General features: G+C 34.7%; 1 protein-coding gene across 1 annotated transcript; it reads left to right on the forward strand.

Moving 5' to 3' along the window:
* The first annotated feature begins 16,014 nt into the window (after positions 1-16,014).
* On the forward strand, positions 16,015-17,047 carry LOC150035424 (uncharacterized). Its single transcript, XM_090314945.1, has one exon. The coding sequence runs from the start codon at positions 16,055-16,057 to the stop codon at positions 16,871-16,873; it is 819 nt and encodes a 272-aa protein (XP_090171071.1). The 5' UTR covers positions 16,015-16,054; the 3' UTR covers positions 16,874-17,047.
* Positions 17,048-17,974: the final 927 nt, after the last annotated feature.

The following is a 17,974-nucleotide window of genomic DNA, read 5'->3' on the forward strand; positions in this document are numbered from 1 at the left end:
CTCAGCCTTATATTCTTTGAACTTTTCAAAAGATTCAAACTTGTGATGCATTAGATAAATATGACCATACCTTGAATAATCATCAATAAAACTGATGAAATATTCATACCCACCTCGAGCTTTGACATTCATCGGTCCACTGAGGTCCGAATGTACGAGCTCTAAGCATATTGTGGCTCTGAGACCTTTTCCAGTAAAAGATCTCTTAGTCATTTTTCCCTCAAGACAAGACTCACATGGAGGTAAAGAATTGTCTTCTAACTGATTTAGAAGTCTATTCTTAACCAATCTCTCAATCCTTTTGAGATTTATATGTCGAAGTCTTAGGTGCCATAGATAGGCATTAGAAGAAACTTTTTATCTTTTATTCTGAGTTTCGGCTGTTCTAAACATCTCAGTATTTAAGACAAATTTTGCTTTAGTTGGTCTTAACTTATATAAGTTGTTTTCAAGTATAGCAGAACAAATTTGAATACCTTTTCTTAAAATGAATGCTTCATTAACTTCAAAAAATATTTTATATATTGTTCCATAATACAACCGATAAATATTAAATTCCTCTTCATAAGAAGTGTATACAAAACATCTTTAAGTATGATATATCTATCGTCGAAAAACAACTTCAAGTCTCCCATTGCTTCGGTCGAGACAACCTCTCATGTTCCAATCTTGAGGATGATCTCGCCTTCTTCAAGCTTTTTCCAGGAACTAGTTTCTTGAAAAGAGAAGCAAATATGATTAGTGGCTCCTAAATCCAATATCCAAGTTGAGATATCATCCTCCACTAAACATGTCTCAGCAACTAGTAAATCATATTTACCTTGTACTTCTTTCGAGGCAGGGGCTTGAGGACATTCCTCCGTTAAGACAAATCTCAGGTCATCTATTACTAGTGTTGAATTCATATTGTTTTTCCATATTGAGTAATTATCGCCATTTAGTTTCTCAGAAGCTAAGAGTTGATCTAAAGAGCTAGTCATGCTAAAAAGAAAAACATATCCATTTTAGTAAAAACATTAATCATTTAAATCCAATCAAGTTTAGGAAAAAAACTAATAATGTATCCTTCATTATTATATTTTGCAACGATATTTCAACGGTTTAGAATAACCTTCACCGAGGGGTGATCGACTATTCCTCCATTGAACCAAGACTATCTTGACTAGATACTATCACCAGAATATCTCTTATCCCTATAGTAACTCAATTATCGCTACTTTGGTCAAGAATTTACTAACACTTAGTAATTCTCGTAAGTGTGACCCTCCATTTTTAGACCTAAAAAATCGGAATCATTGTGCTCCCGAAGTTGGAAAGATAAGAATGAAAACGGACCTGAGAGGCCCTATCAATTTTTAGAGTTTGCGGAGCTCCGAATCCTATAATCCAGCCCTCCGATTGGTAAGGTTGCTCCAGGGCAGACATGCAGGCGCATTATAGGAATCTCATGATGCAACCTAATGGAAGAGACCGTAGGATGTGTTGACACACTTCCTTCTCCTACTTACTATGAATAACTTCCCTTATTCACCTTGGTACTAACTCAAGCAAACACTCTCCGAATGGAGTCCGCTCCCAGGGCGGCTCAAAGCCAAGCATGAATCTCACGGTATGAACTCTTAGGGACGCTGGAGCTTAAAGTACATTACTTCTCTCCAACTGAAGTGTTCTAGACGGTTAGGGTATAAAATACTTAGCGATACATTTCGGCTAACTAAGCATATCCTAAGTCTAGGTGATTCATCCGAGTATAACTTTTATACTGGATTTTTAACCTGCGATGTCTAGGTGATAAACAAATTTTATTACCTCACATCGCTCACGCATGCTCATAAAACCGATTTAACCTACTCAGATGCCGGCTCGATCTCCAGGTAATAGGTGTTCCGTGAACCGTCAACTTAAAAACCTTCAACCTTAGTCATCTTATCTGACTTTTTGCCAAGATCTTGTCGGGTGAGTTTTCTTGTAACTTCGGTTTTACAAGATATCGACCTATTTTCTATGAAAATTGGGATTGCTCGATGGTTAACCCTAAATGACCATGCATTTTATCTTTGTTATAGATTTTAGAAGTCTAGGTTATTTTATAACAATTTATATATAACAATTATAATCCTAAAGCATTCATCTATAACATGCTTCCTTCAAACAAACATGCTTTAAATAACACTTATATTAAAACTAAGCATGCATAGTATATATTTTATAACACTTATAAGATATAACAAATGCATGTCATATGCTTTTCCTGTGGTGGAGTTTTAAAATTATATGGCATACTATATGCACACATAATCAAATAACATTATACATCACATGCATAATAGGTAAACAACACTAAAGTTGACCGATTTTGACATTAAAAACAAACAAATAACTAATTTATTACAAAATTCAGCAACCTGCTTCTCGGAATCGGCTTCAAACACTTTGAACCATCTTGAACCGGCCAAAAAACTCTCGAACCGACCCAAAAACTCCAAAAACCAAGTTGAACCGGTCAAACCGAATCAACCAGGTCAACGAATCGATCCAGACCGTCTGGACCAGCTGGTCAACGCACGCTAGTGCAGTAAACGAAAGTGCAGGTCGAGTCGACGGAGGCGGAGCGGGCGCACAGCTCGCGAGCAGGCGGGAGGCGCCTGGGCAGCTTCGAATCGGGTCGCGTGAATCAGAGCGAGCGGCCGCTCGATCAGATCCGGCTGGGCAGGCATGCGAAGCCAGGCACGCGTGCGAGAGAATCCGGGTGGCAAACCGGGTCGGGTCGGGTCGGGTCTGGTGGCCAAATTCAGGTCTGTGATGCATTTTTCTTCAAATTGCTGTTGTTCTCTCTCCCGAAAACAAGAAATTATAGCCTAATTTCAACTCTAATGACTTCAACAAATTTAAAGAATTTTTTTCACACATTAAAGCTCATAAACATGTGACCAATTACAAATTTCCACAAGAAATTTAGAGAAAAACAATGCCAAAATCATAATAAATCCACTTTAGTTCACATTTCATTCAACACTTGAATAGATACGAAAAAACACCCATCAAAAGAAATTAAGCATAATTCTAGCATGCTCTGTACCACATGATGGAACTCGAGACATACGCAGTAGAATTATGATCTAATTACACTCTAATTGCTTTTAACTTGAAGAAAATAGCATGCATTTGAATGGGAAAACAGTGAATTAAAGAGGATGGATACAACATTTGTAGCTCCCGAAAATCGCTTTTCTTCACTGAATCGACCCGAACTCTTCCGGACCACTACTAGAGTTGATCTACTATCCTCTAAACTCAGAACCGGATTATGTGACCTGATGTATGAAGAAAATCAAGAGAGAGAAAGAGATGGAAAATAAAAAATAGACTTTAGGTAGGTTTTTGGGTTTTCCTTTTTTCAGCCCAATTTTAGAAAACAATTTGGAAAAATTAGTAAAACTCTTTTCATTCAAAATGAAAGCCCATTTTATAGAAAAAAACCATGCAACAATTGCATGAACCAAATCCATAAAAACTCAACACCTATAATCTACTATCTTAATGGGCTTAATGTCCCCACTATAAGCCAACACCTAGCCTACTATTTTGTTATGGAATTATCCAACAGAAGTTTGGATTTTCCCACTAACTTTAGTCAAAGGGCAAAATAGTCATTTGGTCAAAGTCAAACTTTGACCAAAAAGTCAACATTTTGACTTTTTATGATTTTTTTCGTGTTGACTAATTTTGACCTTCCGAGCATGAATCCACATCCATTTTCTCAAAATTCAAATCACGTTTGAATATAAGGTCGGTCAAAGTTTGACTTTTCAAAGTCAAAATCAACTATTTGACTTTTTACATCTTTGACTATTTCCATCATTTTCGAGCTTCCAAATATGAACGTATTCATATTCTTGATATTTAAATCACATTTAAATATTAAAGTTGTATCTCTAAACTGAAAAACCCGAATACTATATCACATATACTTGTCGGTTTCTCTTTCTTCACCTAATTCAAACAATTCGAATTATTCTATCATACTGTTCTAAGTTTATTCCATATGAGCTAGTAGGGGAACCTAATGGACCTATAGATCATGGGCTCCAACGATCCGAGATTAGCTAGCTAATTCTTTAGACGGAGCTAATCAACATTCGTTAACTAACGGGTCATTCCACTATAGTCTCGTAGTTGCACTCCTCTCACTATAGATATATTTGTGTCCATTTGATATAATCATGATTAGTAAGCTAATCCTTCACAGGTTGTTCGTAATCTCGGCTGGATCATAAAAACCGTTTTACCCCCAAGACTACATCTTGTTCCTTAAGTTCCACTGATCCTCTAATGAACAATTGGTTTAAGGTCCAACCTATAAACCGAATCCCTCTCGGGCCAAGGAGAGGGTGGGGCCCCTTGTTCAAGACCTGGATTCAGTATTAAAGGGAACAACCTATCTACTATCCTTATAACGGGTAAGAGTGAATTCCATCTTGTACCCTATGTTCCCACCTATCCACCCTATCTTACCCCCTGAAATGGGAGGCTTATTGGGCCAGTGATATTGAGCTGCCCTCACCTATGCAGATCTAAGGATAATTCTAAGTGAACAAGAGTTCATAGTTAGCTCAGGATCAAGATTAAGTTACCTTGGTCATCAATTAACGAAATAGTCAGTTTTATACATAAAACGGCATTTAGAATGTAAAAAGTGACTATTTCATGGTTCAGTCTTATGTAAACTCTTTACATAGGATGTCCCCACTCACATATCTCTATATGAACGATTCAGGATCACATCGTTTGTACTAACTACAAAGTGGGCCACATCCATAGTGTCCCCAGAATAAGGCGCCCAACCTTATTCATATACTATAGACCATTTTGGCTATATATTTGAACTTGATCCACATTTATGTCACTACATAAAGTTCAAACTATATTAAATAGCCCCAGAACCTTAGTTTATTCATTCAAGATTATAATTTCAATAACAACTTTATTGAAAAACAAAACAGAATATGTTTATTAATTTACAAACTACGAGTTTTAGGATATAAAATCCAACATATATACACTTAGGATATCTCTACAACAGTTACAACGCAAGGTCTGCGTTAGCTTTAATCTGAATCCCTGAGTTCGACTCTGGACTTACCAGGAACCTGAGTTGGATTTATACTTGGATTTGAGTCAGAAAAACTTGAACATCTATAGAGGAGTGTCATGCGTCCTGTTGCACATCACTAATGCATCATAAACGCATCAACGCATCATTTATATTTACACTTATTTTTTCGATTACTTTATACAATACACTCCTAAGATCAAATCATGAAATCAACGAACACGGAGCAGTATAACGCCTTAGTTACCTTGCAATCTCTTGAGTCAAGAAAGGAAAACACAGAAAAATATGTTAATCAAATGTAGTTCCTTCAGTTGGCAAACATGCCAAATGTAATCATCTAGAAAATCATTCACCGATCACAGAGCTTTCCAAGATTGGAAGCACAACCAACAAAATGAAAACTTCATAACATTCTAAATTCCACACTAAAACCTTGAAAACAAAAATATATTTACAAGATTGAAAAACATTATTATTGTATGTTATGACAAACAAGCACTGATCACAGAGTTTTCCGACTTCTCACTATAAGAATGTTTACCTATTTCGACCTTTTTTTTTCCGACGCATCAATTTTCATTGAGGTTTCTCTCGACGTAATTTTAATTCGTCGGCCAAAATGAAGCAAGACCTACGTTTTTCTTTACTTATTTATGCCGACGCAACTAGACACTTATCCCGTTATCCCGATGCACAACATGTCAGCCAAAGTTTTAAGAAAATTTATTTTTCCTTTCCCCCGTTTTTTCCTTCCCATTTTTTCCTAATTCCCAATTCTTTTCCCCCTATTTCCTTTCTCACTCTACTTTTTTCACCATTTTCCTCCCACTCCTCCCCTTCCCCCACGTTTTTTCTTCCACTTCCCCCTCCACCCATTCACCTTTTAGGAATTAGCATACGTTCGTAACTTGGGGAAGGGGGGGTGTATATGTTGTAATTGTATTTTAGATTATCTTGAAGCTTGATTGTGCACTTTAAAGGAACTTTGTTCTTGGCTTATTTGTAGGGATCCGATAGTTGTGGAAGTTTAAAGGGCGCTTATGTATTTGTTTAAATGGATTTACGTCATGCTTGTAGTGTGGGGAAGGGGTTCATGTCTTAATTATAACCATTTTAATCACTTTTTAGATAGTAAAATGGTTGTTTGTAGTGTCCATATTTTAATTATGAACATTCACGACATGTTTGTTGCTTGAGAGGGGGATCATTCCTCATAACCATTTTAAACATTTTGTTTAAGTCTTTGTGTGATTGTTAAGATATTTTTGTGCATTTTTCTTTGTTGATTTTAAGAAATTTTTCATAATATTTGTTTTTTCCTATTTCAGGTCATTCGTGTAAATTCTTAAAGATCATTTTTTGGAGATTGCAAGAAGATTTTGAGATGATTACTTAGTTTGATTTAGTATCTCACTTATTTGGATTTAGGGTATTTTTGCTTAGGAAAGATTAAATTTTTTTTGTGTAGGGGATTTGTAAGAAACTAGAAAAGTTCAAATTTAATTGAATATATAGTTTTTTTGGTAGGTTTTTATAGCTTGTGTATTGAATATTAGTCTTATTTTTATATATATAAGCTTACTTTTGTTATATTTGTCTCCAATTGATTTGTTTAAAGATTAGTTTTTGTTTATGCGTAATTAGGTATTCAGGAAATAAAAATTTGGTAATTTGTTTGTTACAAAAAATAAATAAAATTATAAACAACTTATGCCGATGCAAACAGACGTTGGCAAAAATCTATCTATTGAACTGAAAAATTTTGTTGTTTAAAAATATGTTGTTGCCGACGCAAGTTGTATTTTGTTGGGAAAACACATATGCCGACGGAAACAATTGTGTTGCCAAAAATGGTATTTATGTAGACGAAAATAGTTTTCGTCAGGAGGCACTTCTCCCGACATGAATATGACGACGATTATGTCGAAACAAAAAAATGCATTGGCATAACCTATCTCGACATTTTTAATACCTACCCCGACGTTTTCTTTACAAGGGAAAAGTGAAAATTCTTGCAGTATCTCTACACATAAAATTCATCTAATCAACCACATAAATATGACATCTAACTTTACTAAAATTAATTAATGAGAATAGAGCAAAACCAAGTTAATACTTAATATATATATGCAGTCTTCCTCCAAGCTTAAGAGTTCCATAGTAGTCAACATAAAAGATTAATAGTTGTTAAGTACTAGTCAGTAAAGAAAAATAAATATCAAATACTATCTTATATTTAATCTATACTAAGAAAATTATCTTGCATTGATTGAGTTGTTGAGTAAAGATGTTGGCCCAATCAAAACAAGCATCTCTATCAACAAATCATCGTCAAAATCTTGTCTAGCAAAACTCATCTAAAGAAATAAAGAAAGCCTTGATCATATAAAAGGTCATAGGGTAATTGCAATTAGTAGCATTTTTAAGAAAAATAATCAAGTATATAACATCATTTAAAAAAATTGCAAATGTAGACAAGTCAAGTCTTGATAGACTCTTATTAGTGATATGGTCTATCCCTGATAGACTCGATCCTATCAATAATATGGTTTATCCCTGATAAACTATTTAAATTTGATCATATTTGTAATTTTTTTTACATTATGTTATATCTGTTAATATTTTGAGTCTAATGTCTATATTTGTAACTGTTCCGAAATCATATTTGTTGTAGTGTGAGTTTCTAACCACACTTGATGTCTATCTCGTAGACAAGGAAATAGAGAAGTCGCTACAATAACACGATTCACCAAGTTATCTAAGTTCTCAATCTGTGAAAAAATCTAAAAGCAACATTAAAATATATCATATGCCATAACATGCTATAGATTCTCATAAATATTAATTGTGTCCATTGATTGCAGCAAAAAGTAATGATGCAGAAAAAAAAACAAACTACATCACGTCAAACATCTTCTATTGCTCTCAAATTCCCTCTCCTCCTCAAACTCCCTCTTCGATCTCATCTTGTTCTCAAATTCCCTTTACCTCCACAATAAATCTTTGTCTTCAACCTCTAGCTCTCTGTTATCCAATTGCCCTTCCTTTTCATTCATAAGCTTCTCCTTCTTGAAATTTTTGTTCTTCATCTTTTCTTCTCTTTCAACCTTGTTTTTCTTCGTTCCGAATGCTCTGTCTCTCCTCTATTCTTCCATTTTCACTGCCATGTCTCTCAATTCCAAAACTCAGAGCCCCATCTTTCCTTATCTCTTATTCGATCCAGAACCCTTTTTCGATTTGCTCGTCTCTAAAATGCTGATTTCATTGAATCCAGTGCATTTCGCCTCATTTTCAAGGACTTCCACCACCTTATGACCATAGTTGTGGCTGTCATCTTTTTTGCCTCCTCGTTCTCTCCCTTTAAATCTTCCTTCTCCTCCAAATCATCAGAATGAGCACCGATTCAGAATTCCAAGCCCTCACTGCCATCACAACGCCATTTTCAAAGACCAAACTCTTCTCCTCAATTGAAAGGCAAATCTCCGAAAACCTCCCTATATTTCATGAAATTTCTACCAGTGATTCTCATCGTCCTTCCAATTGAACTCGTCATCAGAAACCCTGATCTTCTACTTGACGTCGAGATACCGCTGGCACATGTTCTTTGCTAGGATTCCATAGTTGAGAAGCTCTGAGTATTTGGAAAGGGTTTCTTCTTCCTGCTCCGTCCACTTCTTCCTTCTACAAAAATGAAAGATGGAGAGAGGAGGAAGGCTGGGAGGAAAAATGAGTGAAAGAAAATGAGAGAAGAATGAAGACTGCGAGGGAAAATGAAAAAGAGCGTGATTTTTGTGTGGTGAGACTTAACGCGCTCCCAATATTTAGCTTTCCCACATTTTTTTCTTTTCATTTTTCTATAGCCTTTTTAAGAAAGGTTATGCTCAAATGTTATTAAAACATATATTTGTTGTAGTGCTTAGCTCTCATAAGCAATGGTCCAGCAATTAACTACAAACGTTTTATGAATGATTTTGCTAAACCATTTTGTGTATGAACATGAGCTACAGGAAGGGATCGAATCTCACAACATAAGCATTTTGTGAAGCCTTACATCCCGTAATTCGATTTTTACATAAACAAATTTATTGTACTAAAATAGCATATAAATATGTAAAATAGCATGCTTTTAGAGAAAAAGATTATAACAATTATTACCTTTCTAGCTTCCCATGTTCCAAGAACGATCCTCTCGAAGTTCCAACGAACAGCTCCTCCTACGATCTTCATCACGAACTATTTCTTAAACAATCTCAAGCACAACCATGAGAATAAGCTCGTTATTCTCTAGAATTCCAATAGAATGATAGGTGGTATCTAACTATTGGGAGAGGGAGAGGAGAAAAGGCTTTTGGAGAGTAGAGAGGATTTGCTTTGTGGTTTAGGAAAAATTTTGCACAACCACACTTATGTGTTGTGTATTATCAGTGTGTCCCAAATGGGTCATATGAAGGTCTTTATATAGAGAAGGATCAAGCTCTTTTCCTAATTATTTTTCGATTTCCCTTTTCCACAATTAATTAATTAAATAATATTTATTTAATTAATTTACCACAATTAAATAACACTTATGTAATTTAATTTGCACATTAATTAAATATTTTTTTATACATTAAATCCAATTATATATATATATATATATATATAATCATAAACATCGTATGTATATGTGAAATATCTCTCTATTAATTAATTCTTTGTGAATCTAATTCACTTGAATTAATTAATTGAATCTTATTCTAATATTACTTTCCAATTTAATTTGAATTATAGATCATATCCATAATCATTTATAGGTTAATCACATTAATATATGGTTTCCTCAAATTAATTTGAACAATTCAAATGATCTCTTTTAAATATCCTCTGGTGAGCTAACAAATGAACCTGATGAACCTGTAGATCAAAAGCTCCAACAATATGAGATTAATTAGCTAAACTCATTAACCAAATTAATCAATATTCGTTAACTATGGGTATACTTCACTAAAGACTCACAGCTGCCCTCTTCTCACTACATATATATTTATGTGTCCACAGATATAAACCAATAATAACAAGTTAGTCCTTCATGAGTGTTCGTAACTCCAATTGGGTCAAAATACCGTTTTACCCTTGGGTTACCTTTGACTCCTTAAGTACTAATGCTCCTCTAATGAACAATATGTTTATGGTCCAATCAATAAACAAAGCCCCCTCTCGGGCCAACTTTTGTTCAAGTCCCGGGGATACCACTTAAGGGAACACTCATCTACTTACCCTTAAAGCGGGAATGAGCAAATTCCATCTTGTATTACTAAATTCCCATCTCCTCACTTGGTCTTGTCCCCAAAATGGTAGGTATATTGGGTTGGCGAACTGATCACCCTCACCCATATAAATCAAAGAAAAATCCCTCATGAACGGGAGTTCATAATATACTAAGGATTAAGACTAAGTTGTCTAGGTCATCCTATTGAAATAGGAACCTAACTAGTTAACGGTGTTACATCTAGTGGTTACTATTCCGCGGTCCGATCTTATGTAAACTCATTACATAGGATACTCCCACTCACATATCAACTACACGAACGCATTGGATTATTAAAGCCCTTTAATGTTGGTTTAATAACACTGTCTTTAATGTCGGTTGCAACCGACACTAAAGCCCTTTAATGAAATTTGCAACCGACATTAAAGGGCTTTAATGTCGGCTGCAATCTTTTAAACCAACATTGAAGCCCAGAATCTGTTCGTTTTATTAATCATTATCCGTTTTTTTAAAATTTCGTTGCCGAATCCATTTTTTCGGTCAAAAAATATAACATGACACATCATCATCGAACACTGTGGCTATGACATATTATTTATGTATGGATTACAAATCTATTACATTTAATCTGCAAATTCTGCTATAAAATTATAATTTAAAAGGCCGTACAATAATTCAGCCCTTGAAAACACAAATTACAAGTAATACAAACATTATGATTTTACAAACATTATGAGTTTACTGACCTTCTCCCCTTGCTAAGTATGGATCCCTTCGTAATTCTTCTTGAACAGACCCCCCCAGCTTCAACAGTGTCTGGTTATAGGCTTCTTTGTCTGACCATTATTGTTCAAAGGATCACAAACAAAAAAAAGGTTTAAGACAAAGGATTGAAAGTGAAAATGTGATCAGAATTCATATTCAACTAACCGTATTTATTGGGAATGTGTATAAATGGTACATTTAAGGCAAAATTCTTGTAGTGAATGTGTTGGATCTAGAGTTCCCTAAGAAAAAGCATAAAGAGGTTGCGATACCAAATCTTTACTCCTTTTTTGCACCTGCAAAACAAGAAAACTCAATAGTTGATTAGCATAATGCACATGTTCTCGAGCCAATCAAATATTCATAATGCACTGTGAGTCAAACATGCTTTTAGAGTATTTAATTAGCATAATGCACATATTCTCAAGCTAATCAAAATGCTTTTTACTCCAGGAGAATTTATAACTGTCATAATATAGCAGAGACTCTAGTAAATATTCATATGTAAAGTACAACTTCCAAAACAACTCAGGCCTCAGCACCGATCCATCGTTTAGTTCCTACATCTATCGCTTAGCTCCAACTACCCATCGTGTAGCTCAATCGTTTAGTAAACGATCTCGCGCATAGCCTATCGTTCAGCTATTGCGCCCATCATTTAGCGCTGACGCCTTATCGTCTAACGCATCCGCCTATTGCTTAGCATTCCGCCTATCGTGTAGCACGTCTGTTCATCGTCTAGCACTCACGCCCATCGCGTAGTGCCATCGTGTAGTCCATCGCTTAGTGCTTGCGCATCGCTTTAACGCTCAACGCTATCATCTAGTGCTATCGTCTAGCGCTATCGTCTAGCTTCTATGCTTATCGTCTAGCGCTTACACTAATCGTGCAGTACTTTGCCTATCGTATAGTTCGATCGTCTAGCGCATCACTCCTCATCGTTTAACGTCGTGCGTATATCTACATGATCGTCTAGCGCATCGCTTAACTCCGCGCATCTGCTATATGATCGTCTACCTCATTGTTTAGCTCCTGGCATTGCTACACAATCATCCAACGCCTGCCTATACGATCGCCTACCTCATTGTTTAGCTCCCCGCATTGCTACACGATCGCCTACCTCATCGTGTAGCGCTGCTCATTTGCTACACGATCGTCTACCCAGCGCCTTGCACTCAATATTTCGCTTTCACTGCTCTTGCTCACGCATACCCAACGCATGAGCAACTCTTGGCAATGCGTCTTGCCAATACTTCGACCAATACAACAAAACCATTAATCAAATCGAATTTCAAAAGCCATAGACACATAAAAAGGCCCAAATCTAAGAGCAGGGAGACATATTGGAGTGAAACCACAACTGGCTTTCATTAAGACATTTACACAAACAGTTGAGAGGTGTAAACATAAGAACAAAAATTGTTGTGAGTTTAAAAGAGGAAAAAGAAGAAGAGCATACTGATCTGGACGGCAGCGCAGTGGACAAAGACGAACGGTGATAGATTTGGAGACACGCAGCGAGGGAAAATCAAATGACAAACGACGACGAAACGAGCAGCAGATCCGGGCGACTGGGTACGACGACGCGGGTTGCACGATGAACAGACCTACGCGGAAGCCAGATCTACACCATGACAAACTCTTCACCCACGATCGATGGACGAATAGCAAGGGTTTGGAAGAGAGAAGTGAGAAAGAAGAGGGTCTGAAGAGGGAAGTGTGAGAATGAGCGGAAAAAGAAAATAGGGGGAAAGTGAAGAGAGAAAAATGAAAAAATGGGGGGGAAATAGAAAGTGAGAGGATAAATTAAGCAGATCTTTAATGTCGATTTAAAACAGAGATTAAAGGTACCCCTACAATGTTGTTTTAAAACCGATATTAAAGATCCGCTTTTCAAAAAAGAAAAAATAAAACCGACATTATACATCCGATTTCACTTTTTTCAACCGACATTAAAGCCCAAAATTCTTGTAATGGATCATTTTGTTTGTATCAAATGCAAAGTGAACTATATCTATAGTGTTACCAGGATAAGGTACCAGCCTTATCCCTATACTATAGACTCTTTAAGCTGTATCTTGAACATTGATCTTTGTATGTCTCCACATACAATTCAAGTCTCATAATGCAGTCTTGGATGTTAGTTTATTGAATTTAAGATTATTAAGACAAAATAGACAAACAACACAAACAATAACATTTATGAATTAACATCTATCACTCTTTATTGATTACAATCAATTAATAGAATTTACTATCTACGAGTTTTAGAGCATAAAACCCAATAGTAAATTCACCAGCATTATCAAGATAAATGGTCTTAATTGAATAATCAGGAAATTGTGCTCTTAACTTAATTATTTGACCAAGTAATCTTGCAAATGCAAGATTTCAACTTAATAATAAGCACATGTGTGATCATCTACTGGATGCATCTATTAATACCATAAGATATCCAAATGGTTCACTTGGTGGGTTAATAGGTCTACACATATCACCATGAATTCGTTATAGAAATACAGATGATTCAGTCCCCACTTTGATTGGTGATGTTCTAATGATTAGTTTGCCTTGAGAGTAAGCATCACATGATAATTCATTAGATTGAAGAATCTTCTAGCTCTTCAGTGGGTGTCCATTTGAATTCTCAATAATTCTTCTCATCACTATAGATCCTGGATGACCTAATCTGTCATGTCAAATTGTAAATATGTTTGGATTCATGAACTTCAGGTTCATTGTTGCATATATTTCAATTACTCATATATGAGTATAATATAATCTAGAAGATAAAGTAGACAACTCTTCCAATATATGTTTTAATATGAGACAGTAGATATGATATAAAGATACTCCGTATTATTCTTTTTATCAGTCTCAATATGATAACCATTATTGCAACATATATCTTTAAAACTAAGTAGATTTCTCTTTGATTGACTAGAGAATGATGCATTGTCAATTGTAAATTTCGTTCCCATAGGCAAAATAATATTTGCTTTCTAAAGCCTTCAATCAGGTTTGTAGAACTTGATATCGTATTGTATTTTTGCTTCCAGCATTGTCAGTTTGAAAAAATATTTTCTACTTGCAAGTATTGTATGTGTAGTTACAGTGTCTACCAGACATAAATCTTCTTACTCATTTTTTAGTCACCCAACATATGAAAATAATCCAGGTTTCTTCATTAAAAGAAAAGAATTATAATAAGAAAAACAACATTTGGAATATACAAAGGTTAACATCTACAAAAAGAAGGGAAAAAAATATGGAGATGAATAAAAAAAACAACATTAGATCTAGATATTTTCAAAGTCAAAGGAAACACTTGATGTTCCATCAATTATGGTGATTTTCTCTTCAGGAGATTCATAGAAGTCCCCCACATCCAAATTTGTCATATGGGATGGGTCAAATATGTCATTAACCTTACGTGCAAAATTTACTTCCGCGTTTTTTTTTTCTTTTTCCTTCAGGGAGACTTGATAGAAATCAACTAAGTGTTTTGACGTACGACAGGTATGTGATTAATGCCCAGTCATTATGCATCGAAAACATTTATTTTCAACACTTTTTAAACTCTTATCTTGTGGAGTTTTTTCTTTGTGATCATCATTTTGCGTGGCTCTTTTGAAATTTGAATGATTAGAACGACCACCACAAAATAATAATTATTTCTTCCTTTGCCACGGTTACAACCTCGACCATCATTATTAACATTCTCAGCATTCACTTCAGGAAATGGTGTTGTTCCAGTTGGTCGAGATTCATTATTTTTCATCAATAACACGTTATTTTGTTCGGCCACGAGAAGACATGAAATTAGTTGAGAATACTATATAAAACCTTTCTCTCGATATTGATACTGCAAGAGCATATCTGAAATGTAAGAAAATATCTTCTAAAACATATTGATTTAAAATTTTGGAGTCTCAAGTGCATCCATTTACGACGAGTTTTAGGGAGAAAAATTATTTTTTGATGATCACATTTTTGTGGCATCCAGATGTATTTTTGAAAAATAATTATTAAGATTAATATCAAATGCTACAAATTCTAATTTTATAATATTTTTCATAATAACACTATTACAAAATATTAGATTTATATTAGAAATTTAATATATATCAAATTTGTAAGACAATATTTAATTTATTAATTATAACGAAGGAAAAAAACCTACATACCTTTAGGACCTACCTTTAGCAGGAAAAATCATAGGAGCTCGGACATGTTATAAAATTGGGGAGCACAACGAGAACACTAATACCATAAAATATAATATAATATAATATAATAACAAAATAAATAAATATTAAAATAAATTAAACATGATATATAAATAAACAAAATAAAATAAGAAATAAAAAAATTTCTCTAAAATCTCTACTTTTTTCTAATTTTCATGGATTTTGCTCAATGTATATGTCTTCCAAAACCCACCAAATATCATTATTTATAGACAATTTAACAAGTAGGAAGTAGATTACATGGACACTAATAATGTATAAGACACATGAACAAAATGGAAGGATGACACATGGTCAATGAATACTAAACATGAGCATCTAATGGACATCTATTATCATAATATTTATAATATTAATGTTAATATATAAAATAAGTGAAGACAAATACTTAGATACAATATATTGTAAACGACCCCACAACCTAATTAACATCATTATCATTACACTTACAAAAGTCTTAGTAAAAGAAAACAGACATGAAGCGCGTGAAATTCCCAACTGCCTAGAAATTTCATTCGAATTCATATGCATTTGAATGCAAAAAGATGGAGTAAAAAAATACCTGATAAAACCAAACCCCTAATTTCTGAAATATATATATATATATATAAGATCATTGTTTGGTTTTTGCACTACAACCAAATATCAAACTTTGTTACAAATCTGTATTTGTTAATGTCGATTAGGCCGGGGATTATTCTTCGTAATCATCCAAGCCATCCATGGCATGTACTAGAGTTGAAAAACTATACGGAGCCATACACTTGTGATGGGTGCAAGGAAAAAGGTTTCGGCCCACGATACCGATGCGAAAAATGCGATTTTGATCTTCACCAAGCTTGCACTTACGACCGAATTGCCTCGGTTTCACATGACTACTTCCCGGGGTCGAAGTTCAGGTTCCTTAGAAACCCACCAAAACCGTGCCACCCAGAATGTATTATAAGGTGTGACGCTTGTAGAAAGACCATTAAAGGCTTCGTTTTCCATTGCGAGGAAGATGACTTGGATCTTCATCCATGTTGTCGAAACCTCAAAAGGAGTTACGAAATCGAAGACGTGAAGTTCAACCTCCACAAGAAGGTGAGAGGGAAGTGCATGTGGTGTAATAGGAAGAGCCTTAAAGATGGTGGTAACGACAATGGTTGGTCTTACATGTCTGAGTGTGGGAACTACCATGTTCATGTCGCTTGTATTACTGAAATGGCTTTGGAAGAATGGTACAACTACAACAACAACAACAAACAGCAGAGAGGTGGAGGAAGCAGCAGCAGTGGCGGTAGCATCAGAGTGATGAAGAGTACTACTACGACTGCACCACAATCTTTGGCTGTGAAGTTGAAAGTGCAAGAAATTCAAGCTCGAGGGCGCGGGGATGGAGGGAAGGACAAGTTTTGGAGAATCCTAAAGTTCATCATCAAGACTGTTGTTAGTATCGTTATTGGAGATCCAACCATGATTGTTGCCTCTTTCTTTGTCCAGCTACTTCCCTGAACAATACTTGCATTGCATTTTTCTTACCTCGTATGTCTGTTTTCGGTATTTACTTCTTTTTTATTGTGTGTTTGTGTGAAGGTCAATGTTGCTACTTCAACTTTTATTTCTTCGTTTTACTTATCTTTCATTGGACGTGTTAATTATTAATAAAAAGTATCTGTATTTTTACTATTTCATTAAAATAGATATTCGTAATTTATTCGCATGATATCATAAGTAAACGGTACTATTTTCTTTTTCTAAAAATTTATATATATATATATAAAACGACTCACTATCAAAATAAAAGACAATTGATTATCGACCCAAGAAGATAGAGAATCCCACATATGAGAAAAAGTTACAAATAGAGTTAAACCAAGTAACATTGCAAAGGCATAATGATGGTAGGGTCGGGATATCCCGGCCCTATGAACCAAACGTGAAGTGTATATATATATATATATATATATCCTCGCCCTCTAAACCAAACATAAAAGTCTTCCCGTGTTATACTTATCCATATGAACCTATTTTTTAAGGGCAAAGAAACTCATGTCCAGCTTTTGATTAAGATTGGAATTACTAATAATGTTATAGTCATATTGGTGAATATGTTAAAAAAAAAAAAATACTTATAAATTTTGTATCATTTTAAGCTCTAGAATTTTTCAGTGAAAATTACCTTATCTATCTAGTTATGAATCATTGTATTAATTATTATATTTTAAGAAAAAATAACAGAAAAAAATCTCTCGTCTCCATTGATGCATTCCGTCCTTCGAGTTTAAAAACATAATGGTTAATTGTTTAGTTGAAGAAAATTTGGTTTTGAGAATACTATCCAATTTCACCGTAATTAAAGGTGATAGTCTTCTGAAATATCTTGAATTTGATATCTAGTGTTTTGAATGATCTTATATTTATGTTATGTGCGTTATTTACGATTTTTGTCCTAAGATTTAGAGGAGTGTTTTATATAAACTCTCTAACCATACTAGTACCTAAGATTTTCAGTCTAATAACATTGTTCTCTCTCTTTGACTGTGGGCATAACTAATACACTATTAGTAAATCATGTAAATCTGCAGGTCGATTCCTTATTGTTTTATGTTCATC

The sequence above is a fragment of the Benincasa hispida genome, chromosome 6 (genome assembly GCF_027475165.1).
Source record: "Benincasa hispida cultivar pf3 chromosome 6, pf3_genome.v1.1, whole genome shotgun sequence".
Classification (NCBI taxonomy): Eukaryota; Viridiplantae; Streptophyta; class Magnoliopsida; order Cucurbitales; family Cucurbitaceae; genus Benincasa; species Benincasa hispida.

Excerpts from the sequence above, each read along its gene's own strand:
- LOC150035424 (XM_090314945.1), top strand. The coding sequence starts at position 16,055 with ATGTCGATTAGGCCGGGGATTATTCTTCGTAATCATCCAAGCCATCCA.